At 41.4% G+C, this 27,164-nt stretch overlaps 1 protein-coding gene across 10 annotated transcripts in view; it reads left to right on the forward strand.

The window, feature by feature from the left end:
• Positions 1-6,214: 6,214 nt before the first annotated feature.
• The window catches only part of LOC140728981 (microtubule-associated serine/threonine-protein kinase 4-like), a 394,808-nt gene continuing 373,858 nt past the window's right edge, over positions 6,215-27,164 (forward strand). For 6 of the 10 annotated variants that reach the window (XM_073048171.1, XM_073048182.1, XM_073048173.1 and 3 more), the window contains exon 1: positions 6,215-6,642. In XM_073048171.1, the coding sequence (XP_072904272.1) occupies positions 6,418-6,642 (225 nt within the window). In that variant the 5' untranslated portion in view covers positions 6,215-6,417. The remainder of the gene's footprint in view (positions 6,643-27,164) is intronic. The other 4 variants (XM_073048176.1, XM_073048177.1, XM_073048178.1 and 1 more) reach the window with 1 other exon arrangement.

Raw genomic sequence — 27,164 nt, forward strand, 5'->3', positions numbered from 1 at the left:
GAAATGATGATTGTAACACTCTTGTTCACAAAATGATGCAGGCATATACCCAGTAATTTTGCTGAGAGAAAAAAAGGGTGAAATGATAAACTCAATAGCAGGCCTTTCATGTTAACTTTGGTACTGTGGGATATTCTGAAAATACTATTCAGGGGCAGAATTTGTTGTCGCTTGCCATATGTGAATTGATTAAGAAAAAAGTTCTGAAGAGATTTATTAAAATGGTTCCTGGAATGTGTGAGCATTATTTGATAATGCTGGAAAATACAGGATTCTTCTACCTGGAACAGAGGGGGTTGCAATGAAACCTTAAAGGCTGTTAAAATGAAAACTACACATCATCTTAAAAGTTTCTTCCCCCAGGCAGTTAATAAGATCAACCATTCCAGTTAGCTCTCCCCCATCCCTTCTGTCTATTACCTCAGTTACTGCACTGCACTGGAAACACTTTAAACTACTTTTTATCATGCTGTTTACATTGTATTTATGTACTTTTGCATATTTATTCCATATCCTTACTTCTAACTTTATTTTTATATAATTCTTTATTCTTTATAATTGTTAATTGGTTTTTTTTGTTGCATGCTGTGCCAACACCTCATAGCAAATTCCAAATACATGGATATGACGAATAAATCTGGTCCTTGTTCCGATCAAGGTATTTACTTCATGAAGGTCATAGGAAGAGTAGATAGAAACTAATGTGTGGATTCTTTTTTCTTATCCAATGAGTGTTTTGATTCTGGACGGCACTGTCAAGGAAGCTAGATACATATGTGAAAGGAAAGAATTTGCAGTCTATGAGGAAAGGGGATAGACTAGATACAGAGTTAGTATAGACTTTATGGTATGCATAGCCTAATTTTGCAGTTCTTTGATCTTGATTGGTATGCACAAACAGGAAATAGAATTCATTACACATCTGGAGAAGAGCAAACAATGAAATAAAACTTATAATCAACTAAGTGTTTTATTAAATGCATTTAAAAAAAGGACAAATTGAATTAAATGAGGCAACAATTAAAACAAAAGATTGGGCGCATCTGTGCAACAATACCTAAGAAGTGAATGCAGACTTAACAAGAGCTTGCCGTCTGTATTCCCAAATCAGCAATTTATGATTAAACAGGTCCCACTGAAGGTAACAAGTTAAAAGTAAGCTGAGAAACAAAAATTATGTCTAAAGGAACGAGTAAAGATTATTTCATTTCTAAGATGTAGGGAGTCATGTCTTCCTCTAAATTCTTGAATTTTTATATGAATTTATTTATTTTTTGATGGACAGTTGAAAGTTATTTAATTTGGAGGGGTATAAGAGCTGAGGATAAGCAAAATTGTGAAACTTGCAGCATATGATAAATGCCGCAGTTGGAATTGAAATTGAGGATGATTGAAAAATGTTAACGACATGAAAAGTCAATGTCCTGAGACATTTACTGTTCCTCTCTCCACAGATGCTGCTTGACCTGCAGAGTATTTCGATCATTTTCTCTTTTCATGGTGTAATTATTCTGAATGATATGCCTGTAATTCACAACAGATGGCTTCTGATGCCTTCCCCATCATTATGGGGGATTTTAACCAGGCCAGCTTGAAAAAGTCTCTAAATAATTACTACCAACAAATTACTTGTAGTAGCAGAGGAACCAATCTACTGTTACACCACCATCAAGAGTGCTTACCATGTAATCCAATAACCACACTTAGCAGAGCCTGATCACCTGGCTGTACTTCTACTCCCCGAGTATAGGAGAGACTGAAGACTGCAGCACCAGTAGTGAGGATCAAGAAAGTATGGACAAAGGAAGCACACGAGTGTTTATGGGACTACTTTGAATCAGTGGATTGGACTGTACTTAGAGATTTATCGTCGAGTCGAATGAGTTCACCGCAGCTATTACTGACTTCATTAAAACCTGTGTGGATGAGTATGTGCCTATGAGAACTTACTGTACATATACAAATCAAAAGCTGTGGATGAACCAGGAGGTTTGTTGTCTGAAGTTACAGAGCCTGGGTCTCTGTATCCCCTCTGGAGTTGGACCCTTGACTTCCTAACCAGAAGACCACAATCTGTGCAAATTGGTGATAATATCTCCTCCTCGCTTACGATCAACACTGGTGCACCTCAGGGGTGTGTGCTTAGCCCACTGCTCTACTCTCTGTATACACATGACTGTGTGGCTTGGCACAGCTCAAATACCATCTACAAATTTCTGATGATACAACCATTGTTGGTAGAATCTCAGGTAGTGACAAGAGGGTGTATAGGAGTGATTGAAAGAGCACATACCAGTCCTCATAGAGGGATCAGAAGATGGAGAGAGTGAGCAGCTTCAAGTTCCTGGGTGTCAAGATCTCTGAGGATCTAACCTGGTCTCAACATATCAATGCAGTTATAAAGAAGGCAAGACAGTGGCTATACTTTATTAGAAGTTTGAAGAGATTTAGTGTGTCAACAAATCCACTCACCAGCATTCACTTCCTTCTCGATGGTGAACATTACATGAAGTATTCATTAAAGACCTCATTCATTTCCAATGGCTTCACTCCATTATCCTTGAGCAGACTGACCCTTTCCTCACCTCCACTCTTCCTCCTCATACGTTTATAGTGCTTTGGGATTCACCTCAATCCTGCTTGACACCCTCTAGTCCTCGTAATCCCTTATTTAAATTTCTTGCTTATTTCTTTCATTTTCAAGAGACTTGGCTGATTTCAGTTCCTTACACAATTCCTTTTTGACTAAACTTACAGTCTCTCATTTGTATTATCTTATGTGGTACTGAAAACCCTTTCTGCCCCTAAACCCATCTAATCCTAGCTGGTCTCCAAATTTCCACCCTCCATGAATTTAAGCCCATTCACCCACTCACCCATGGATCTGTGGCTTCCGGGTAAGTAACTGGTTTTTACCATCCTCAGCCTTGGTTTCAAATGCCTACACACTTCCCAAGCCCAAACCTGTTCCAACCTTACAAATACTCCACTATCCATTACCCAGATACAGAAAATGCTGGAATTTCTTAGAATATCACCTGCATCCATGGAGCAAGGAAACAAGAACTGGGGTTTCAGAATTTTCCAAAGGTCGCCTGTTTACAACATCCTCTTTTTCAGATTTTTAGCGTGCACTTTTTTTGCTCTTCGATAAGAATGCAAACATTATTAAAAGTACATCATGTGACAATGCTGATCACCCTGTGATCTGACTCTGGCGCTGACCTCAGTCTGTCTTTCAAGAGGGTGAATCTTTGTGATGGAGTATCTGGTAGTACCTCTAAAAACCTGTGCGAACCAACTGGTAGAAGTTCAAAGACATTTTCAATCTCTCATTGTCACTGTCAGAAGTTCCCACCTATTTCAAAAGGGCAACAATTATGCTAGGTTAATGAGAGAGGCAAGAGAGAAGATTTCTGGGACCTTAGCAGAGATTTTTGTGTGCTCTTTATTCACAGGCGAGGACTAGAATAGTCAATGTTGTTCCTCTTTTTAAGATGGGTGAATAAACCTTACGTTAGTATTAAGGAAATTATTGGAGAAGATTCTTAGTGACAGGTTCCACTCACAGCTGGAGAAGCATAGTTTTAATAGGGGTTGTCAGAATAGCTTTGGGTGAGGGTGATCATGAATGTTTTGAGGAGAGGATGACAAAGGGGCAGTGGATGTTGTTTACACATTTGGCAGAAGACAAGTTGTATTGTGTTCAACTGCAGACTGCTGCAACATTCATGGATTCAGGAACTTTGACTACATTTTTTCGTGTGCCTGTATTTTACTGATATCTTATATGTACATGCTATCCTATATAGGCTTGCTGCTTTATATGTGCTGTATGTGGTGTAGAAATAGTTGTTGTGATGTGTCCAGTATGGTAGTGTAGTGGGTAGTGCTTGTCACTCTCATTTTCCGCTTCCACTGCTGGTTAACAATCTTGTGAAAAGGAGAGCTGAATGTGTAAGTCTTTCCAACAGCAAGCCTCATGTAATGCCTCCTTGCTGGCGACACATGGAAACTGAACTCCTTTCAGACTCAAGCTGAACTTTGAAGGACTGGGAGGAGATCTGGTCCCTGCATACATAGCAAGCAGGCCCACTAGCATGTGGACAAGCCCTGGTGCTCATGAACCAGATCCCCAGTTGTGGGAAAATAGTCCCAGTGCCTTGTGGGCAGCCTCGGGAGAGACAAAGGCTATGGGAGTAAACCCAGACAGTAAATCTGGAGTGGAGCCCCTAAGGTGGCTGGACGTTATCAAACATCCTTCCAGCAGCTCCTGCAGCCAAGCTGGTGTTAAATGTATTGCTTCATAAGTTTTCCTTTGGACTACACTGGTGAGGCCGAGCATAGCATCTTGACGACCGGGCATTTCTGGATCTCCATACTTTCCACTCAGGCTTGTAATGATGATGTTCATCACCCATTGTCCTTTGAGACAGATGGATGCCAACCATGTGCCTGACTGTTGGAACTGCGTTTTGCACCTTGGCCCCGGAGTAACGTTGTTTTGTTTGGCTGTATTCATGGGTATTCATGTATAGTTGAATGACAATCAAACTAGAACTTGCACTATAGTGAAACTCTGGACAAGCTCCTTCATGGTAGGCTGATTCAGAGGATTACGGCACATGGGATCCACGAAAACTTGATAGATTGGATTCAAAATCCACGTGGCCTTAGAAGAGAGTGGGTAATGGTGGGGAAGTGTTATTCTGATTGGAAATGTGTGACTGCTGATGTTCTGGAAGGATCAGAGCTTGGGATCTCAGTTGTTTTGTATGAAACTTAGTAATCAACCCATTTACATTTTCATCTAAATCAGTTTTATATATGGTTATTTTATACGTATATATCTATATTGTATATAAAACTGATTTAGATGAAAATGTAGATAGGCTGATTACTAAGTTTCAGACAATGCTAAACTTAGCAGAGCTGTGGATAATATGGAAGGTTGTCAAAGGATTCAGCAAGAAATAGATCAGTCAGAAATATTGGCAGAGAAATGACAGATGGCGTTTAATCCTGACAAATGTAACATGTTGCACTTTGCGAGGACTATTATCAGAGTGTATGCTCTATACATATATGCTGTAAATGGCGGAGAACCCCTGATGTACAGAAGGATCTTGGGATGCATGTTGAAAGTTTCATGAAAGGGGCAACACATTAAATACAGCGATGAAGAATGTGTATGGTGTAACTTGCCTTGATCAATTGGGTAGTTGAATATATAAGTCAGGAGGTCATGTTGCGTCTGTATAAAACTGTGTACTGGCCATATTTGGAGTATGTGTGCAGTTGCTGCATTGCAAGAAGGGCGTGGAAGCTTAGGAAAGGAGGTTCACTAGGATGTTGACTGGGATTACAGAGTATTAAATATAAGGACAGATTATATAAACTTGGGTTGTTTTCTCTGGTGTGTTGGAGGATAAGGGGTGATCTGCCAAAAGCATGTAAAATTCTGAGAAATATAAGTAGGGTCCCAGAGTGAAAATATCAAATACCGGAGAGTATTTGATATTTTCACTCTGTCTAAAGTTTATAAGTTTAAAGGAGGAAAAGTTTAAAGGGAATTTATTTTTTTTACACAGAGAGTGATAGGCGCTTGGAGTGTGCTGCCAGGGGAAGTGGTGGGAGCAGGTACAAAACCAACATTTAAGAGGCATTTCCACAAGCCCATCAAAATTCAGTTTTGAAGGGCTATGGATATGTGCAGGCAGATGAGATTAGTTTGGATTGGCATCATGTTTGGCACAGAAATCCTGGGCAGAAGTCTTACTCCTGCCCTGTATTGTTCTGAATTACGTATCTGAAGAAAGAGCAAACATACTTAACCTCGTTTAACCTCCGCTCAGCTCATCATCGTCATCCCTTCATGATAGATTCTGCAAGGGAGGGTGTGAAATGAGTGCAGTACCAAGGAATGGAGCAATGGGGACGGGGGCGGGGCTTAGGGACTGGGACGCGAGCCTGTGACAGGCGCGCGCACGAGCCGCCGCAGTGGTAACGCGAGGGGGCGGGGCCTGCGGAAAGGGCCGGGACGCCAGCCCGGGCGGGGGCGCGCGCACGCGCACGAGCCGCAGCAGCGGTGACGCGAGGGGGCGGGGCGCCAGCCCGGGCGGGGGCGCGCGCCCGAGCCGCCGCAGCGGTAACGCGAGGGGGCGGGGCCTGCGGAAAGGGGCGGGGCGCCAGCGAGCTGCGGGACTCCACAGCTGCGCTTGTTCTTTGGCTGAGATGCGAAAAAGTTCGGTCCCAGCGGCAATCTCGTTCGCTCCCGGGCAGGTATCAGGAAGGGAAGGAGAAGCAATCCCGCCAGCACCATCCCTCCAGATATGACAGAATAGCACCCTACTGTGTGCCGCCGTGCTCGGTTGGGCGAATAAGGGAGAAATTACCCCATTTCGGCAGGCGCCGAGAATGGAGGGGAAACTGGAAGATTTGTCGGAAAAAGATGCTTCTGAGAGTTCTTCCGATACGCTGTCCGAGGGCGAGCAGGACCCCACGGTTGGGGAAAACAACGACTGCTCAGATTCGGAACTCCAGCAAATGCCCCTGGAGCAGACGGGGAAAGGGAATGGCCCCGAGGATCAGAGCACCGACGAGGACGCACTGGACCGAGACGATGACGAGGAAAGTGAACGAGTAGGTAACATTTGATCCTTGATCATCATTTTATCTTTCCCTTCTAGGATGAGTACAATATTCTTACAGCATGAACTTTCTTATAAGTGCTGTGCCTTAGTTTGTTTGGGGTGACAAAGGCGAAGCTGCACATGGCTAATCCAACTTTTGATACATTCGGTAGCATATGTACTGTATTATAAAACAGTCTATCTTATACTAATGATTGTTTTGAGAAGAGTGCAGATAGTGGAAGCAAGGCGCAGCAGGTCGGCAGAAGATAAAGTTGGAGGCTAAACAAATTAATGAATTGCAGCATTGTCACATGATGTACTTTTAATAACGTTTGCATTCTTACCGAAGAGCAAAAAAAGTGCACGCTAAAAATCTGAAAAAGAGGATGTTGTAAACAGGCGACCTTTGGAAAATTCTGAAACCCCAGTTCCTGTTTCCTTGCTCCATGGATGCAGGTGATATTCTAAGAAATTCCAGCATTTTCTGTATCTGGGTAATGGATAGTGGAGTATTTGTAAGGTTGGAACAGGTTTGGGCTTGGGAAGTGTGTAGGCATTTGAAACCAAGGCTGAGGATGGTAAAAACCAGTTACTTACCCGGAAGCCACAGATCCATGGGTGAGTGGGTGAATGGGCTTAAATTCATGGAGGGTGGAAATTTGGAGACCAGCTAGGATTAGATGGATTTAGGGGCAGAAAGGGCTTCGAGTACCACATAAGATAATACAAATGAGAGACTGTAAGTTTAGTCAAAAAGGAATCGTGTAAGGAACCAGAATCAACCAAGTCTCTTGAAAATGAAAGAAACAAGCAAGAAATTTAAATAGGGGATTAGGAGGACTAGAGGGTGCCATGAAATGTCCTTGTCAAGCAGGATTGAGGTGAATCGCAAAGCACTATAAATGGATGAGGAGGTGAGGAAAGGATAGGTCTGCTCAAGGATAATGGAGTGGAGCCAGTGGAAATGAATGAGGTCTTTAATGAATACTTCATGTAATATTCACCACTGAGAAGAAAGCGGATGCTGGTGAGATTAGCGAGGAGTATGTTGATATTCCACGTGTCAATATTAAGAAGGAGGTATCTTGGGAAAAACATTAAGGTGGTAAGTCTCGGTGCTCTGATCAGATTAATCCCAGAGCACCGAGGGAATTGCTGAGGCATTGACAGAGATTTTTGTATCCAAAAGGCTATAGAATTACACACAGAAAATGTTGGAGGACCTCAGCAAGTCAGGCAGCATCTATGGAAGGGAATAACAGTTGATGTTTTGAGCCCAGACCCTTCAGACTCCATCTATGAATGGTCTTGTGCTGGAACATTGTCTGTTTATTCCTCTCCATAGATGCTGCCTTACTTGCTGAGTATACTAGCCCCAACCTCTTGCCTTCATATACCAGATTACCACATCTAGTTGCAGGAGATGTTAAGTCATTATAGGAGGTTAAGTCAGAATCAGAATTGGGTTTACTACCTCTGGCATGTGTCATGAAATTTGTTAACTTGAAGGCAGCGGCACAATGGAATACATGATAAATATAGAGGAGAAAAATCTGAATTACAGTAAGTATGTGTATTTTAACTATTTAAGTTAAAATAAGTAGTGCAAAAAGCAGAAAGGAAGTAGTGAGGTAGTGTTAATGAGTTCAATGTCCATTTAGAAATTGGATGGCAGAGGGGAAGAAGCTGTTCCTCAATTGCTGAGTGTGAGCTTTCGGGCTTCTGTACCTCCTTCCCAATGGTAACAATGAGAAGAGGGCGTGTCTTGGGTGGTGGGAATCCTTAATGATGGATGTCGCCTTTCTAAAGCCCCTCTCCTTGAAGATGTCTTAGATACTCTGGAGTCTAGTATCCTCTGTAGTAGTAAGAAGGATATTGAGGCCAGTTGTATTTTGCAAGATTAAGCTATCTTGGAACATCTTTGCAGGGCAGTCTGAAATGTATATTTTCTGTGCAAAGTGACCTTGTCACCCATTCAGTTTCAGATTTGTCTGCATTGGGAGGTTGCTTGTTTGTGTACCTAATGTTAATGTTAACTTTGAATTTTTTTGAAATGAAAGTATGATCCCTAAAAAACGGAGATGACAAAATTATTTAAACTTGTGTTTTACCCAAATGGTGTGTAGATTTTCAGTGATGTATTACTGTTTTATTTTCTATCTGAAACTTCTTTCACTTAACTCGTCTTCAGCAAAACTTCTTTATGCCCATATGGTTTGATTTTACTTGGTATTGCAGTGACTCCTGGGAATTCCTGTATAGCCCAAAATTTAGGATGTTTGTTGGCCACGGCTGCCAGAGGCTGAGTACAGGAAACAAAGGCAGGGTCAAAGTGTGGTAAAACTGGTTGTGTTTGTACATGGATTTGTTATGGAGTTGACCTGGGAGGAAGGAGGTCAGACCTCATCTGATTGACCTGGAAGCAAATGATCACTTTTGGAGGTGCAGGCAGGGGGGCTGCCTCTGACCTCCTCGGAATATCCATGAACAGGGGGGTTTGGGGGAGGGTTGGAAAAAAGGACAGGGCAAGTTTCTTTTGGAAATATTTTAAAATCTTTTTTTCTTGCCTTTTATTTAAGCACAGAAATGTCTGGAGCAGAGAACATTGAAGCATAATTTACTCTTTTTCCAGCCAAGTGCCAATGAGAACAATTTGGGAACATAAAATTACAGGCTCTCCATGGGTAATAAACTGCTTCCATTTTTACTAACGTACAAAAGTCTATTTTTAATTGCGTTAGAAAATGCACAAGGATCACTGAGGCTACCATACCTCCACACTATCATCATAAGTCTTATGAAAAAGAATAATTACTAAAAGTGGAGACAGAGAAAACTCATTCTGCCATTTGTAGGGACAACTGTATGCATGTACGTTGGACTTTTTCGATTTAGTAACATTGTGGGACTCATTTGTACTTAAGTTAGGCGTTAGTTAGTAAGCTGGGCATAGCCTGGACTGGAAGAGCAAGCTGATAAACATGGGAACAAGGTCTGGGGCCCAGCTGAACAAAACCCTAAGCCAATGCAATTTAAGGATTAAAAAAGAATTTGCAGACACAACGCAGGAGCAAGTAAAAGTGAATTTAAGTCTTATCTACTCCAGAAGAGAGAAATTTAAAGGCAACATGTGATTGAGTTGAAAGGGAGAAGGAAAGTAAGAATGCTTGTGTATCTCTAACAGCGGCTTTGTACTTTAGGAGATGAGGAAGAGATCAGACTGTGCTGTCTTTTTTCCAAAACAGGAATTGTGTTTACAAAGTGCCTTTGACATCCATTCCAGGACCCAACAAAGTACATTCTGACAAAAGTAGTAGTTTTGAAGTGTGGTCGCTATTGTAATAAAGAAAATTTGATCCGTTCATACCAAGCACTAACAAATTGTCATATGATATGAGCACGTGTGAACGTTGTGAGCTGAGGGCACGTTCCTCTGCTGTACTAGAAAGATAATTACCTTTCTCACTACCAAAGAGTCATCAAACATCTCACGCTTAGCCCTCCTCTCTCCTATTCGAACTTCACACCTATGTGTTTATAATTCTGGGAATATTGGCTAGGACAGTGAGGATATTTTTCTGGCTCTGTTTCTAAAAGGATTTTTACTTCTACCTGAAGAGTGCAGAGAAAGCCTGAATTTGATGTCTCATCTGTTCAACTACACCTCCAAGTCTCACTTGCCACTGTAGATTTCAGTACTCATCACTGGAGTGTGATTTGAATTCAGACTTGATTCAGGTGAAGATGGGCTACTGGTCCTGTTTTCTGGCCCAAGAGCCATTCTTGACTTTCTGTTTAATTGTCAGTTATTGTGGACATCCAGTAGAGTCACTGTTGCATTCCATACATGATGGTGATTTGCAACATCAAGAGTGGGGCAGTGCAGTTTCCAATGCTTTGTGGTAATTTAGAACATAAGAACATGTGTTCCATGTTCTAACTTCATTGTTCTATCAAATTCATTCTAATAGGCAGTGATGCAGGACAGGCATTTTCTGATTTTAATTGGACTACTTAATTCCCTCTCCTACTTGATGTTTAGCATGAATGAGGAACTATAGTAAAAAAGCTCAGTTCTCATCCTTTGATTAGAGTGCCAGATGTAAATTGTAACTTAGCTAATGTAGGTTATCGGTTATTAAATGTTTGATTAGCTGAATGATTTAGTGTTGTAACTGTCTTGTCTTGTGTACACTGCACCAACTGCCGCTACTGGGCTATAAATGTGCAGGAGCAGTGTGTGGTTAAGTGCCTTGCTCAAAGACACACACTGCCTCGGCTGAGGCTCGAACTAACAACCTTCAGATCGCCAGCCCAAAGCCTTAACCACTTGGCCTTAAATTACACAATGCTTGAATTTTCGGTGGTTCTCGATTGGGTTCATTCCATCTCTTTCCTTGTCAAGTCGGCTGTCATCATTTCCATTGTTATTTTGAAAACATTGTTTTTAGTTATTTTCCTGTATTTTGTTTTGCAGACTGTTACTGCAAGCATTATTTAGCTCTTTGCTAAGTGGAGCACACTTGATGGGCCAAATGGCCCAATTATGTTCCTATGTCTAATGGTCTTGTGCTCTAGCCTGACCTCTGGTCCTTTTCTCTCTCTGCCCTTTTGAAGATCTTTTGACCATTTCTGTGTGCCCGTTTCAATAAGCCCCTCTTTGAACTTGTTAGAGATCAGTTGCCTTATTTCTGATCACTGTCATATGCATCATTCCTGCCGACCCATAGCATCTCAGTTTAAGATCATTCCTGAAGCCAGCATTACCTACATGTCAGAGCAACTGACTTAATTTGCTGGAAGAGTTTGTGGGGGAGGATTTTTTTTTTTTTAAATTTTTTGGATCGTAAACCTGGATTGGAACTGGGAATGAAAAGTGGCAGGGAAGTAACGATGGAATCTGGAAGGGGTGGGATGGTGTTGTGTACTATCCAGATGGAAGTTTCCAATTTCAGATAACTCACATCTGTGCCATTTCCTCGCCCTCTTACAATCCTCTTCTGATCTCCCTGTTTTATGCCCTCCCCCTCCTGACTCTACTAACCTATTGTCCACATGTTTAACCCACTGATTTTCCCCATCCCCCATCTGATTCTGGTTCTTATTCATCTGCTCGTCACCAGAATTTACCTAGTGATTCCCATTATCACCTTCTTTGCCTATCAGATTCCTAACTGGCAGTCTTTGCATTCCTATTGATCACCCAGCAGCTGTCTCTATCTTCCCCTTCATCTGTCTTCTTTTTGCCTTCTTTGGCTGCCTCATCTCCCAACTCCAACCTTGCCTCTCCCTTATCCTGTGGGATCTATTTGTCATCTTTCACCCTGCATCAATACCCCCCCCCCACCCCCAGTCCACCAATCATCTCTAGCCCTGCACTCCCCATCTCCTCCTTGTACTAAAAACAAGAGAAAATCTGCGGATGCAGGAAAATCCAAGCAGCACACACAAAATGCTGGAGGAACTCAGCAGGCCAGGCAGTATCTATGGAAAGGAGTGAACAGTCGAGACCCTTCCTGAAATGTTGACTGTTTACTGTTTTCCATTGGTGCTGCCTGGCCTGCTGAGTTCCTCCAGCATTTTGTGTGCGTTCCTCTTTATACTGGCTATCTGACCTCTCCACTTTCCGTCCTGATAAAGGGTGTGGACCTGAAACAATTCCTTTCCTCCTTACAGATGCTGCTCAGCCTACTGAATCCACCAGTAGATTGCTTGTTATTCCAGATTTCAGCGTTTGCTGTCTCTTGTCTCTTATGTTGGGTCTGTTTATTCCCGTTTACCTTGGCGTGGTATTTTAAAAAGTATGTGATCTCTGCTGCTGTATCACCTCGGCGGTGTTAGCTGTGAGGAGGATGCTAAGAGGATTCAGGGTGACTTGGATAGGTTAGGTGAGTGGGCAAATTCATGGCAGATGCAATTTAATGTGGATAAATGTGAGGTTATCCACTTTGGTTGCAAGAACAGGAAAACAGATTATTATCTGAATGGTGGCCGATTAGGAAAAGGTGAGGTGCAACGAGACCTGGGTGTCATTGTACACCAGTCATTGAAGGTGGGCATGCAGGTACAGCAGGCGGTGAAAAAGGCAAATGGTATGTTGGCATTCATAGCAAGAGGATTCGAGTACAGGAGCAGGGAGGTTCTACTGCAGTTGTACAAGGCCTTGGTGAGACCACAGCTGGAGTATTGTGTGCAGTTTTGGTCCCCTAATCTGAGGAAAGACATTTTTGCCATAGAGGGAGTACAAAGAAGGTTCACCAGATTGATTCCTGGGATGGCAGGACTTTCATATGAAGAAAGACTGGATCGACTAGGCTTATACTCGCTGGAATTTAGAAGATTGAGGGGGGATCTTATTGAAACGTATAAAATTCTAAAGAGATTGGACAGGCTAGATGCAGGAAGATTGTTTCCGATGTTGGGGAGTCCAGAACGAGGGGTCACAGTTTAAGGATAAAGGGGAAGCCTTTTAGGACCGAGATGAGGAAAAACTCTTTCACACAGAGAGTGGTGAATCTGTGGAATTCTCTGCCACAGGAAACAGTTGAGGCCAGTTCATTGGCTATATTTAAGAGGGAGTTAGATGTGGCCCTTGTGGCTAAAGGGATCAGGGGGTATAGAGAGAAAGCAGGTACAGGGTTCTGAGTTGGATGATCTGCCATGATCATACTGAATGGCGGTGCAGGCTCGAAGGGCTGAGTGGCCTGCTCCTGCACCTATTTTCTATGTTTCTATGTATTTTCATCTTTCACCCTGCAAACAACCCCCCCCCCCCATCCAGTCACCAACCATCTCTAGCCTCACTCCCCATCTCTGCCTTGTACTAAAAACAAGAGAAAATCTGCAGGAAATCCCCACTATTATGCTCTGAGTTACTTTAGCTCATGATCTGGAGTGTCTCTTTTTAAAATAAATTCTTGCCCTTGCGTCCAAAGATCACCATGACCTTGCTCCATCCTGCCTGGGTAACATCCTTTAGCCCTCCACCCCTTAAGACCTTTGCTGTCTCGTTCATCCTGATTTTTAATCACTTCACAGTGAGAAGGTGTCAAACTTGGGAATTCCCCCACTAAGCCCATTTATCCACTCCTTATAACCCACTTCTCTGTCCAAAATTACCCTGTGATTATTTGTGTTTGAGTATTTTTGCTTGAACCTTGTGTTAGTGGGCAGTTAGCTGAACTCCCGAACACTGCAGCCCACTCAAACATAGCCAGTCGGTCTGTGTTCGTGGAGAGGTGGGAGGTCCATTAGGCGTTTATCCCTTAATTATTATCGATGATAATCCTTGGCAAAATCGTTGTTTTTCCCATGATTTGGATAGATTTATTCACAAATAAGTCTCCCAGTTATTTGTGTTCTTGAAAATCTAGTGAAGGGAATTGAAATGTATTGTTTACCAGTGCACTTAATTGTCCAGTGTTTGGTTGGCAGTTGGAATTGCAGCAAAGAAAAACTCTTGGGGGAGGGTGGTGGTGGGATTTGGTGTTTGAGATTTGAAGCCTGTCAGTGGTTGAAACGCTGCTATTCCATCAACATCTATCTACAGCAGCAGCGCTCCTTTCAAATGGTAATTAGGGGTTTCTGCCATTGATTCATTCTGTTTGATGTAACTCTCGATACATTTCAAGGTAATCCACTATATAGATGATTATATTAATTTCAAATGACATTTGTTTGAAGTGTGCCCATTATTACTTTTGGTTTTAGAGCAGTAACATTAAAAAAAATATTATTTTGTCGTAGCTTTTTCATTTGTACATGGTCGACCATTTCTATTCTTTATTGTTTTTGGGTCTGTTCCTGACAAGATATTTGACTGACTTTTATTTAATATGATAATAACTTCTTTTGTTTAGAATCTGGAGATCTGGAATGGTTGTTGGATAATTGGAGGATAGTGGAAGTTCTTCACACCCTAGTTTTATTCGAAACTATTTTGATTTTCTCACACATCTTCTGGTTTTATAAGCATCTTCTGCTCTGATTTATACATTTTTCAGATCTGAGTGATGCCGCCTTCAATCTTTTTAAAAGGAGTTCCGTTAAATCAGGTGCTCGAAGATCAGTTATATCAGGGGATCCCAACCTGGAATCCACAAACCAGACCCGTCGGTTAATGGTAGGGGTGCATGGAGTAAAAAGGTTGGGAACCCCTGAGTTATATGAATTTTCTCCATTAGCTTAATCCCCAAGTCTGGAATTATATTTGTTCTTAATTGATCCACCATGGAGCAGACTCAGTGGAAGCAAAACTGGCTTTGCCAGTCATGTTTTAATTTGCTCTAAAAGCTTGTAGAATTGCAACTGAGCATAGAGGTTGGACAATTTATATCCTACTATACAAGTCTAAAAATAAAATAGTTAAAACCAGATATAATGATATTTGAAAATCAATCTTAGATCAACAATAAATGTGCACAGGAAAATATTTTCATACATTGAAATCTAGAAACCTACACACACGTTTCTAAAACTTCTTGCCTTTAACTTGTGCATCATTTCCACTTACTTCTAGTGTGATGATTTCCAAAGGATTCCTGAAACTCTCGGGGGTAATTAACTAGCGAATTAAGAGTTTCCCTTTCCTGCACCGCTTTCACCTAGGTCTTTTGCTTTCTTGGTTTCTTTCTTTTACCATTCCAGAGTCCAGAGCATTCCTCCAAGCAGAAACTACATATTTTGCTCTTTTGTACTATAGGCATTGTTTACAATGCTACCACTCAATCTGGAGAAGATCATGGGTTGACTGTTGCAAAGAATATTTCCATTATTTTGTAAGCTTGATCCTCAGCTTCCAGTGGTCGCTACTTTAATTCTATTTCTGTCTTTCTGTCCCCTGCATGTTCCGGTGAAGCTTATCAGTTCCTTGGCTGATGGTTAATTGTGTTCAGTCACCTAGCTGTTCCAAATTGTCTGGAGTCGTCCTTTGGTTAGGTTACATTGTCCTTTTTATTTTGAGTCACATCTGCTGACCTTTTCTGCCTTCCATCCTTCTGCAGACCTTTCCTTCAGCTCATTTACCCCCTCTGAAGCCCCTTTTAATGCTGCTATTTAAAACAAACAACTTTGAAATCTTTGCACTTCTAAGGAAAGGCCAGTGAATTGACCTTGGTAAACTTGGTTTCTCTCTTTGTTGATGTTCTTAGTCCTTCTGACTGTTTCCAATGTTTATTATTTTAATAAAAAGTACTTCAGTAAGTTTACCATTTAAAAAAATTGTCTTATCTCTACTGTTTGCAAACCACGTCATTTGATGTTGACTGCCAATTGGAAAGTTTAAAGTAAATATTATCACTTTGAAAGTTATATTGGTACCAAGTTAAAGTCACTAAATGTTGTTTAAAATTTTGTAAAAATAGGGAAATGAGAAGTAAAATCAGCAGTAGGTTATTTGGGTCTTGTGCGTGCTCTGCAGTTCAATAAGGTCATACGTGAGCCTTTACTTTGGCCTTAATTTCCTGCACTAATTCCATATCCCTTAATGTCCAAAAATCTATTGTTCTCAAAATACTGCAGATGCTGGACATTTGAAAAAACAAGTTCAGAAATCACTAGGCACGTCACGTAGTATTTGTAATGATTCAGATTGTTGAGTTTTCAAATATGAGCCTGAAATGTTACCCCTACATTATTATTTACATAGAATTCAAGGTTAATTTCACATTTGGAAATCAAAATTTTCAGCATGAAGAGCTAATACCTTTTGCAATGATTATCTGGTTGAGTTAAAACAGTTTATATTTATTAATTTATGGAATATGTATGTTCCGGGATTGCCCATTCTTTTTTTCGTTGATATTGGTGATGAGCCTTCTTGAAGCACAAGTCTTTTCAGCAAAGGCAATATGGCTGGTTAGGGGCTTTGCACACACAGAGCCGGCAATGCTGAAGAATAGTAATATAATTCTCTTTGGAGTAGACTCAGTAAGAAGCTTGCAGGTGGTCGCTTCACCTAGAGGGACGGTTTGGAGCTTTGAATGGTGGTGAGGGAGGTGGTGTAAGGGCCGGCGTAGCACTTGTTCTGCTTACAGAGAGGTAAGCACCAGGAGGATGAGTGGACAAGGGAGTCGTGTAGAAAGCCCAGCGTGGCATATTTAGAAAGGCTAAATTTTGTTCAAAGTATCTCATGTGACATGCGTCATCTGCGATCCGGTTCTGTGCTTTACTTGTGTTATTTCTTTGAGGATGCTTGTCAGAGTAGGTAAACTAATGCCTATGCTCCCTTAAATAAAGCAGCAGTTGATGCTAATATTAGCAGGCAGTATGCAATCGTGCGTGAGGTGTATGTATTTACAGTAGACTACCCATTTTAAATTGTCCAGCTGTTGAAATTTAGCTTTCATTTGTCCTTCAGTTTGCGTAACGGAAATTCACATTTACAGAACTTGCAAATCATTACCAAAAGATTTGAGAGACAAGAATAAAAATTTGCCCCTGTGGAATTAATTTAGGGGAAAAATGACAATTTTTATCAAGGGCTGGAGTTACGGAAACTTGTGTGGATGGTTGTCTAGGAACTCCAACCCCTCTGTAACACAGATGTATTTGTTTACAGTAAACTCTAGTTTTAAAATCTAATTTACTAAATCCTCAGATGATTTATTTATTCTAATTAACATAATTGGAGTTTGATTTGTAATGAATGCATTCAAGTTTCTAATTGCAAGTGGTTTATAAACAAACTAGTCATTGTGACTGTTTATTCTTTTGGAGTTAAATGCAGCTGCAGACTTTAGTGAAGTATTATCAGGTTGGAACCAAGAATATGAGATGATGTAGTTAATAAAAATTTTCACTGATGGTGTATTGCATAGTGGACTAGAGATCCAAAGATGGGATGCTGCTTTATGGTACAGAGTGCAGAAGAAAGCCATTCAGCCCATCATGCCAACGGTACTACTTTGAGACTAATCTTCAGTTTGACTCACTGTGCAGGACTTTTTGCATTGCCCTGTTAATGATTAATTTTTGAATAAATTAATCATTGTCCTCTTGAATAAATCTGAAATTGCTTCCATCACTCTTTGAAGCAATTATTCATGATCACAATAGCCTATGTTGCCTCCCGTCACCACCTGTTTCTTTGCTAATCACCTTATGTTTGCTGCCTTTGTTTACTTTCTCTTTTATTTACACTATCAAAGCTGTCCACAATTCTAGATAGCTCCAGAAATTTTTCTTAAGCATTTCTACTTCAGGTAGAGCAACCCCTGCCTTCCCAGTCTCCCCCTGTGGTAATCCCCCATGCCATTCCGGACAATTCACTCCACATCCTCTAGGTCTAGAGCCATGACATACTTAAAAGAAAATGTCCAGATTGTCATCTGTAGTCCAGCTGCAGTTGGCATGTTAGAAAGAATTACCTCAGCATTATTGTTTTGTACTCTAAGTTCTGTAAACGTTACAATCAGCTATACTTACTCAGTCACCTTGAGCTGTGTTTGTGCAATCACTGTATCCCATTTGTGCTCTTTTGTTTACATTGCCTATCTTCATTTTTCCTTCCAAAGAGTAGGGTCATTTGCTGGTTATATTATTGTCTATTGATCTGTTCTGCATGATGTACTTGTGCATATGACAACAAGCTTGACTTCGATCTTTGATCAACAGCCACCAAGACAGCTGAGTTTTTTTCATTTAAGTAAACGTTGAATGTAAAATTCATATCAGTAATGGTGATTATTGCAGAAATCCATCTTATTCACTGATAACATAGAGCATGAAATTTTACAGCACAATATAGGCCCTTTGACCCACAATGCTATGCCAAGCTTTTCACTTATTCTCAGATCATTCTAACCTAAGTGGATACTTTCCTTCCATCACCTTAAAATTATGCCCCCTCATAGTAGCCATTTCTGCCATGGGAAAATGTCTCCGGCTATCCATTCGATCTATGCCTCTTATCTTTTACACTTCTATCAAGTCATTGCTCATTGTCCTGCGCTTCAGAGAGAAAAGTCCTAGATCGTTCAACCTATCCTCATAAGACATGCTCTCTAAATCTGGTAACATCCTGGTTAATCTCCTCTGCACCCTCTCTAAAGCTTCTGCATCCTTCCGATAATGAGGCAATCAAGTTTAATTTTAAACACAAAGTACACTGCAGATGCTGTGGTCAAATCAAGACGTACAAACAACCTGGATGAACTCAGCAGGTCGGGCAGCATCCTGCTGAGTTCATCCAGCTTGTTTGTACGTCAAGTTTAATTTTAATTGCCAATCATACATATGAATAGAGCCAAATGAAACCATGTTTTTTCAGGGCCAAAGTGCAAAACACAGTACCAACAGTCACACAGCGCGTAGCATGTAGTTACCATAGCTGGGCAACATAGAGTCACAAAAACAAATAGCTCAAGTCCCTGAGTGGCATGACCTGTAGATTGATGGTGCATGAAAGATTGTCGTGAAGCCATGTTTCTACAAGAACAAGCATGCAGCAGTTCTTCATCATGCTAGTGTAGCCGCAGGTGAATGCAATCCAGCTTTTCTTCCAAAGAGAGAACTCTGGAAGTCAGCATTGAAGGGACGGGCCAGTCCCCAACCCAGCATGGTCTCCAGCATGTCCGCTGCCTCTCTGCTCTGTCCCACACTGCCTCTGGCAACTTTTCCCCTGAGTGGCTGCATGGGGTGACACTATGGTACAAGGGCTGATCCACACGACAGCCAAAGCCAAGCGGCTTCCCTGCCATCGATCTCACCAATGAACCAGTGAACTGGATTTGCAGTATTCTACATTGCCAATGTCCAACAGGGTCTTGCGATCACAAGGAAATTGTCCACGGCAATCATTTGCGCTGTTTATTGGACTGTACACGGCTTCAGCTGTGGCAGGCAACAACAAGGTACTCAACACGTTTGGCTGAATTGCAATCCAGCAACTTGCTGCTGGGGTAGAGTTGCAGTACTTGATATTCTTAATACCCAGCAATGCCTTTTGATCATAAAACAGATGTACAGAATGAACAACTCCATTGTTGGTTTGACCCGGAGAGGCCGCTGTGATAACTGTGTGGTTGGGCTGGGAAGTAGAACTGAACACAATATTCCAAGCTTGGTCTAACCAGGATTTTATAGAGTTGCAACAATAGCTTGTGGCTCTTGAGCTCAATCCCCCAATTAATGAAGGCCAGTACACCATGCGCATTCTTATCAACCCTATCAATTGGCATACACGAGGAAATCTGCAGATGCTGGAAATTCAAACAACACACACACCTGACCTCCTGACCCCCTGTCCTGACGAAGGGTCTCGGCCCGAAACGTCAACAGTGCTTCTCCTTATAGATGCTGCCTGGCCTGCTGTGTTCCACCAGCATTTTGCGTGTGTTGTTTGAATTTCCAACATCTGCAGATTTCCTCGTGTTTGCTCTTGAGTCCTGATGAAGGGTCTCGGCCCGAAACGTTGACAGTGCTTCTCCTTATCGATGCTGCCTGGCCTGCTGTGTTCCACCAGCACTTTGTGTGTGTTGTTCTATCACTTGGCATGGCAGCTTTGAGGGATCTATGGACCTGGGCCCCATGATAAATCTGCTTCTTCACACTGCCTAGCATCCTGCCATTAAATGTGTATTCTTCCTTCCAAAGTGAATCACATCACACTTTCCAGGGGTGAGCTCCACCTGCTGCTCCTCAGCCCAGATCTGCCTCCTGTCAATGTCCCAAAGTAACCGAAGACAACCTGTCACACCGTCCACAACTCCCACCAACCTTCGTGCCTGCAAACTTACTAACCCACCCTTCCACTTCTTCAGCAGGTCCCGGCAGAAATGGACAAAGTGTGACTCCTGAGTGAGCCCACTCGCGATCAACCCAGCACTCGGCTGAGGAGTGATTAGGAAAGGATAATTGGTAAATTAAAACAAAGTGCACACTTGCAGTGCATTTCGTCTGCCATGGGTTGTTAGTTTCACTGATCTGTGCAAATGTTTAGTCTATTGCCATTCTTGTCCTTGTCTCTGTACTAATGTACTGTGTTCCTGTAAGCATGATTCTTGTGATGAAACATTTTGGGACAGCAAAGTACGTTACACTGACCTTTGGTGTAACCTTGTATTCTCACTGCTTGATGGGATGTACATAGGCGTGAGATAGATCAGCTTTGCACTCGGTGACAGTAAGTCCAAGGAATTTATTGTGTACTTCAGGAAGGAGATCATACAGCAGTTCTTCTTGAGGGGTCAGTGGTGGAAAGGGTGTGCAGTTTCAAGTTACTGGGTCTCAGCAGCTCTGAAGATCTATCCTGGGCCCAGCATTCTGACGCAATTACAAAAAAGACACGACAGTGGCTTTACTTCATTTGGGAGCTTGAGGAGATTTAGTATGTTACCAAAGACTATAGCAAATTTCTACAAATGCACTGTGCAGAGCATTCTAACTATTAGCGTCACTGCCTGGTATTGAAAATGTAAAAACTGCAGATGCTGGAAGGCTGATATAAAAACTGGAAAATGTAGGCAACATTCAGGAGGCCAAATGGTAGCTGTGGAAAGAGAAAAGGAGCCAATGTTTCAAATTTATGTACTTTCCTTCTTGCTGGCGCTGGATTTGTAGTTGCGCCACATTTTGTGATCTGGTGGGAGCAGATAAATCCCCTGGGAAATTTGGTCCTGTTCCCCCATGGAAATATTGGCACGGAGATCACTATGTAAATATGAGCACAATTTAGTGTTAAGTAGGGCCAAAGAACTGCATTTTTATAGGAATATCTGAGGTATTTCAACAGATTCAGAAGTAGTTCAGTGTCCCTGTACCTAATTGAGGATTAAAAAAAATCCTCATTTGCTGGTTAGAAGTTTAAATGTCATGCAAAATGTGTTGAAGGAAAATGATCAGGTATCTATGTAGCATTATTACAGCTTTGATTTTGATTTCAGCTTCTCGGGTATACTATGGTATATAATCTTCTGCAGTCTTGTTTGTTTCTGTGAATGTTTATATTTAGATTATGATGATTTATTTTAACTTCCATTTGGGCTGCAGAACTCAGCTGTGTCAGCATGGCCAGATACAACTCCATAAGAGGTAGATAGTATCGCTTGGCCAGTCCAAAATGAGGATTGATTGAGTTGCCCTTGGAAAACTTGTTGGTAAGCTGAACAAGAAAATCATCCATGCTGGCGTGCTATATACGTCTGGAAATGTATACAGCATTTATATTCTCTTGCACTGATGCCAAGCAGACATTGGAAAAACTGGTATTTCCTGTAAATTAACTACTCAAATCTGCTCTTTTGATAGCATTATTTATGAAACTAAACTAGTAAAAGTTTGAATTGCTTTCCCTGCTTTTTAATATCCATTCTCCAACCACATTTTAATCTGTTTTGCTAACATCTCATTCTTGGTTCAAACTCAGGAAATGACATTTGAGAACTTTCCTACATTCAGTGCTTTATGTAAAACGTGTATGTTTCTCACCAAGTTTTGAGCTGAGCTCCATTTCATATTCCATTTTGGTATGCAACAAGATGTTTAAATGGATGCTTTTAAATTTATGTTACCTTTTTTTAGATCTGTCAGTAAGATCTAATGTCTGTTCAGTCTGTTTCATAATTTATTGCATAAACTGATGACATCTATGTTCTTGCACCACAGGACCTTTCCCTCACCCTCCTGTTTATTCCTCTTCCTTGACTCAGGAGTATCACTAGACCTCCTGTCCTTGAATGCACCTTGGCCCCTCCAGGCCATCCATTTAAATTAATTACTTGTTGTCAAACTTCCTGTTGTGAAGTTGTTAAGGCACAAGAAGCAGTGTATTTGTAATGTGATGAATATGGAATAGATATTGAATTGCTTTGCAGTGTATGTCTGACATGTATTGTTTATGTCTGAATTGTGCAAAATTTGTATACAGCCGACCTAACAACCTTGAAGGTTTCAAATTGTATGGCAACAGCAATGGGAATTTTTTATATATGAATACATGGGAAATCTGCAATATAGGAAGGTTGCAGTTCTCCATCACATCAAGCTGATTAATAGGCAGGTCAAGAATCTTTATTTCCAGGTTTTCTCTGTGCACTGCTCTTCCTCCGTAACTGCAAACACTACATTCTGTATTCTGCTCTTTGTATTACCTCTGTGTACTTGTGTATGACATGATCTATTTGGACAGCATGCAAACAAAAGATTTTCATGTATTTCAGTTCATATTGCAATAATATACCAAATAGGAGTCGGAAAGATGTTTATTTACTTTATTACGTGAATTCCATCAGAGCGAATTTTATTCCGTATCTCAGATTTTTGGATAGTGATATGTGAATTCTGTGGAAGTGATTTTTTTATAACTATATAGGTTTTCTGGGATTTCAAAGTTCAAAAATTCAAAGTAAATGTTATTATCAAAGTACAGTACATACTATATATGTCTCTGCACATACAACTGTGAGATTCATTTTCCTGCAGGCATACTCAGCAAATCTCTAGAACATTAACTATGACAGGATCAATGAAAGAGCAACTAAAGTGCAGAAGACAACAAACTGCAGATACAAATATAAATAAACAGCAATAAATAACAAGAACATGGGATAACAAGATAGGGAGTCCTTAAAGTGAGATAATTGGTTGTGGGAACACCTCAATGGATGAGCAAATGACTGTAGTTATCCTCTTTTCTTCAAGAACCTGTTGGTAGCAGCTCTGGAGGTGTGGATTCTGAGGGTCTCGTACCTTCTACCTGATGGTGGCAGCAGGAGGAAAAGAGCATGGCCTGGGTTGTATAAACTTCATATAAGGGGTGAAGAATGGCTTTTCTCAATGCTGCAGATTTCTCTCTGACCTGCCAGAAAAGTTCACTTAAGCTCATCGCCCCTACTTGAGTATAGGTAGCCAACAACAACTCACCTGTCCTGGTCTAGATTTTCAAGTTGTCCCCAGGTATAGCCCGTTTCTGAAGATCCTTACTTTTGCAGGAATGAGGTCTTTGGAGCTTCTGTTGGCATTTCTATAGCAGTTTTTAAAAATGGGATGCGGTTGTTCGTCCTATGCCCAACCCCCCGTCCTTTTGCAGCTGGGCTTGGGGCCATCCATGGCAAAGTTGCCAAAAACAGAATAGCATTTTTTTTCTAACTGCATATTGTATTGAACAATTAGAAACAATTGTTCATCATCTTGGGCCAGAGCAAAAAGAGACCGCTTCGGAAAATGTGGAGGGTCTTGGCATCTTCAGGTGCTGCAACACAAAAACTTACATTTCCTCTGCTGTTTCCACAATGTCAGTGTCCAAAGTGCAGTAGTAGGAACAAGAGTGGTCCAACCCAGTGGGTTGGGGCTGGATTGCTTGCCAGTGGATAATAGTTTAGAATGCTTCCAATTAACTGTTTTGTGTGCAGGGGCTGAGGTCAAAGTTTGACAGAAGTTGAGGCTGCTTGTTTGTGGGATTGACTTCTAGGTTTCCTGTTTACTAGTAGTGATTGAAAATTGGCAGGAAGAAGGAACTAATTATTGGGGAGAGCAAGGACCTGTAATGAGAGGATTTAGAATGTGGACAGCTGACTGGAGAGGCAAGGAAAAGGAGCTCACATACACTGAGAAGATGAAACTGTAGGGAAATGAAGTGGCATAGCCAGGAAAAGACTGCTTCTGTGTTAATCAGGTTTAGAATAGTTAAAGGGAGAGAAAAACAAAATACTGGAGAGTAAAAATACTTAACTGGTGTGGATAGCTGTGAAATTGAAATCGGCAGCAATCATTGACCTGTGACGTGTGACCTCTACCATCCAGATAGATGCAGGGGAAGGACCACCAGCTGCAGATTACTTTTCAAATTGCACACTGTCCATTGTAACGGGATCTGTGCTAGGTAGATGTGGAGACTGGAGGAGGAATGATAGCCCTTGGAACAAAGGAAAAGAGATTTAAACGAGATATTTACAAGCCCTGTTATGTGTGTGTGTTTTTTTTTTAAAGAGGAAATTGAGATCTGTTTCAAATTGGGTTGATAACCAGAGCACTCAAATTTAAGGAAATTGGCAAAAGCAGCAGAGCCGAAATGCTGTATCGTTTTCAGATTTGGAAGCAATTTTACAGTGGATTGTGGAGATTTTATCATTCGATTTTTAAATGAACAGTAATGTAAGTTTTCTTTCTTTGGTTTAATGAATTATTGGTATTTTACTTACCTTGCGAGTTTGAGCATTGACCTAGTCTAAAATAGTGCAGAGCTTGTCCTTGGATGAAGCTTGGTGATCGGACATCTGGCTGTTGTAGAGCAAACTTGGCTTTCTCTAGCCCTTTTTCTCCGGAGTGGGCAAAGTATCGTTATCCTGATGCAGTTGAATGAAGAATGGTTCTGATGGTTGATTTTGCATGTGCCTTCTATTTTACTTGTTGAACATAATTAAAAGCTACCAACCATACTAATGCCATTATTTCAAATAGTTTTACACCCAGCTCCCTCTTGCTCCACCGCCCACCTGTTCCTGTATCCACTTTAATGTTTCTTATGTCTCCATTTGTAAATATTGCCAATTAGAGGAAATAATGTTTTTATTAGAAAGAGCTTTGTTCATACAATTTATTAATTTAATGATACAGCCCAGAGTAGGCCCTGCTGAAGGGTCTTGGCCCAAAGTGTCAATTGTACCCTTTTCCATAGATGCTGCCTGGCCTGCTGAGTTCCTCCAGCATTTTGTGTGTGTTGCTTGGAGTAGGCCCTTTCTCCCCTTGAGCTATGCTGCCCCAGTAACCCCCACAAACCCAATTAACCCTAACCTAATCACAGAATAATTTACAATGACCAGTTAATCTGCCCACTACATCTTTGGACTGTTGGAGGAAACTGGAGTACCCAGGGAAAACCCACGTGTTCCAAGAGGAGGACATACAGACTCCTCAGACAGTGCTGGAATTGAACTCTGAACCATCCCAAGCTGTAACAGCTTCAGGCTAATCGCTACACCACTGTAGCGTCCACGTTGGCAATTCTTTGCCAAATAAAGTTAAAGCTTCTGTTGAAGATCATCTGGCAATTTTAATTGTGTTTTTGTCTATCTCCAGGGGGCTGCATTTATTTCCCTGACCTTTTAGTCATAGAGACGTACAGCACAGAAACAGGCCCTACAGTCAATGCTGAAACCATTTAAACTGCCTACTACCATGGCCTGCACTGGGAGCATAGCCCTCCAGGCCCCTACCGCCCATGGACCAATCCAGGCCTCCCTTAAACATTGAAATCGAGCTTACGTGCACCACTTGTGCTGGCAGCTCATTCCACACTCTCACAACTCTCTGAGTGAAGAAGATACCCCTCATGTTCCCTTTAAACTATTCTCCTTTCACCCTTAACTCATGACCTCTGATTCTAGTCACACCCAACCTCAGTGGGGGAGAAAAGCCTACTTACATTTACCCTATCTATACCCCTCATAATTTTGTATACCTCTCAAATTTTTCTCAACCTTCTCTGTTCTAAGGAATACAGTCCTAACCTATTCAATCTTTCCTTATAACTCAGGTCCTCCAGACCTGGCAATATCCTTGCAAATCTTCTCTGTTCTCTTTCAACCTTGTTTACATCTTTCCTGTAGGTAGGTGACCAAAACTTCACACAGTACTCCAAATATGACTTCACCAACATCCTATACAACTTCAACATAACATCCCATCTCCTGTACTTAATACATTGATTTATGAATGCCAAAATGCCAAAAGATTTTTTACAACCCTATCTACCTGTGACACCACCTTCAACAAAATATGGACCTTTATTCCCAGATCCCTTTGTTCTACCACAGTCCTCAATGCCCTACTGTTCACTGTGTAAGGCCTACCCTGGTTGGTCCTACCACAGTGCAAAACCTCACACCCGTCTGCATTACATTCCGTCTGCTATTTTTATCAGTCCATTTTTCCAGCTGATGCAGATCCCTCTGCAACCCATGATAGCCTTTTTCATTTTTCATTACACCCCCAATCTTGACGTTGTCTGCAAATTTGCTGATCCAGTTAACCACGTCATCCAGATCATTGATATAGATGACAAACAACAAAAAATATTATATAAGATCTCCCCTGTCGGTTTTGGCTCCACAAATGGACTACCATACTGATCTTCCAGGGGACCAATTTTTTCCCTTACAATCCTTTTGCTCTTGACATATCTGTAGGATCCCTTGGGATTCTCTTTCATCTTGTTTGCTAGAGCAACTTCATGCCTTCTTTTAGCATTCCTGACTCTCTTTTTCTTGTATTCTCTTGCATTTCTTGTACTCCATAAGCATCTCATTTGTTCCTACCTGCAAATATGTGCTATGTGCATCCTTTTTTCTCATAACCAGGACCTCTATATCTCTTGCCTGGTACTCTTAAAATTTTGCTTTCGATGGCCTCCCACTTACCAAGTATATCTTTGCCAGAAAACAGCCTGTTCCAATGCACACATGTGAGGTCATTTCTGGTACCATAAACATGGGTTTTTCTCCAACTTAGAAACTCAACTCATGGACCAAACCATCTCTTTACATATTTACTTTGAAACTAATGGTGTTGTGCTCACTAGATGCAAAGTGTCTC

This window comes from Hemitrygon akajei, chromosome 6 (assembly GCF_048418815.1).
Source record: "Hemitrygon akajei chromosome 6, sHemAka1.3, whole genome shotgun sequence".
Lineage (NCBI taxonomy): Eukaryota > Metazoa > Chordata > Chondrichthyes > Myliobatiformes > Dasyatidae > Hemitrygon > Hemitrygon akajei.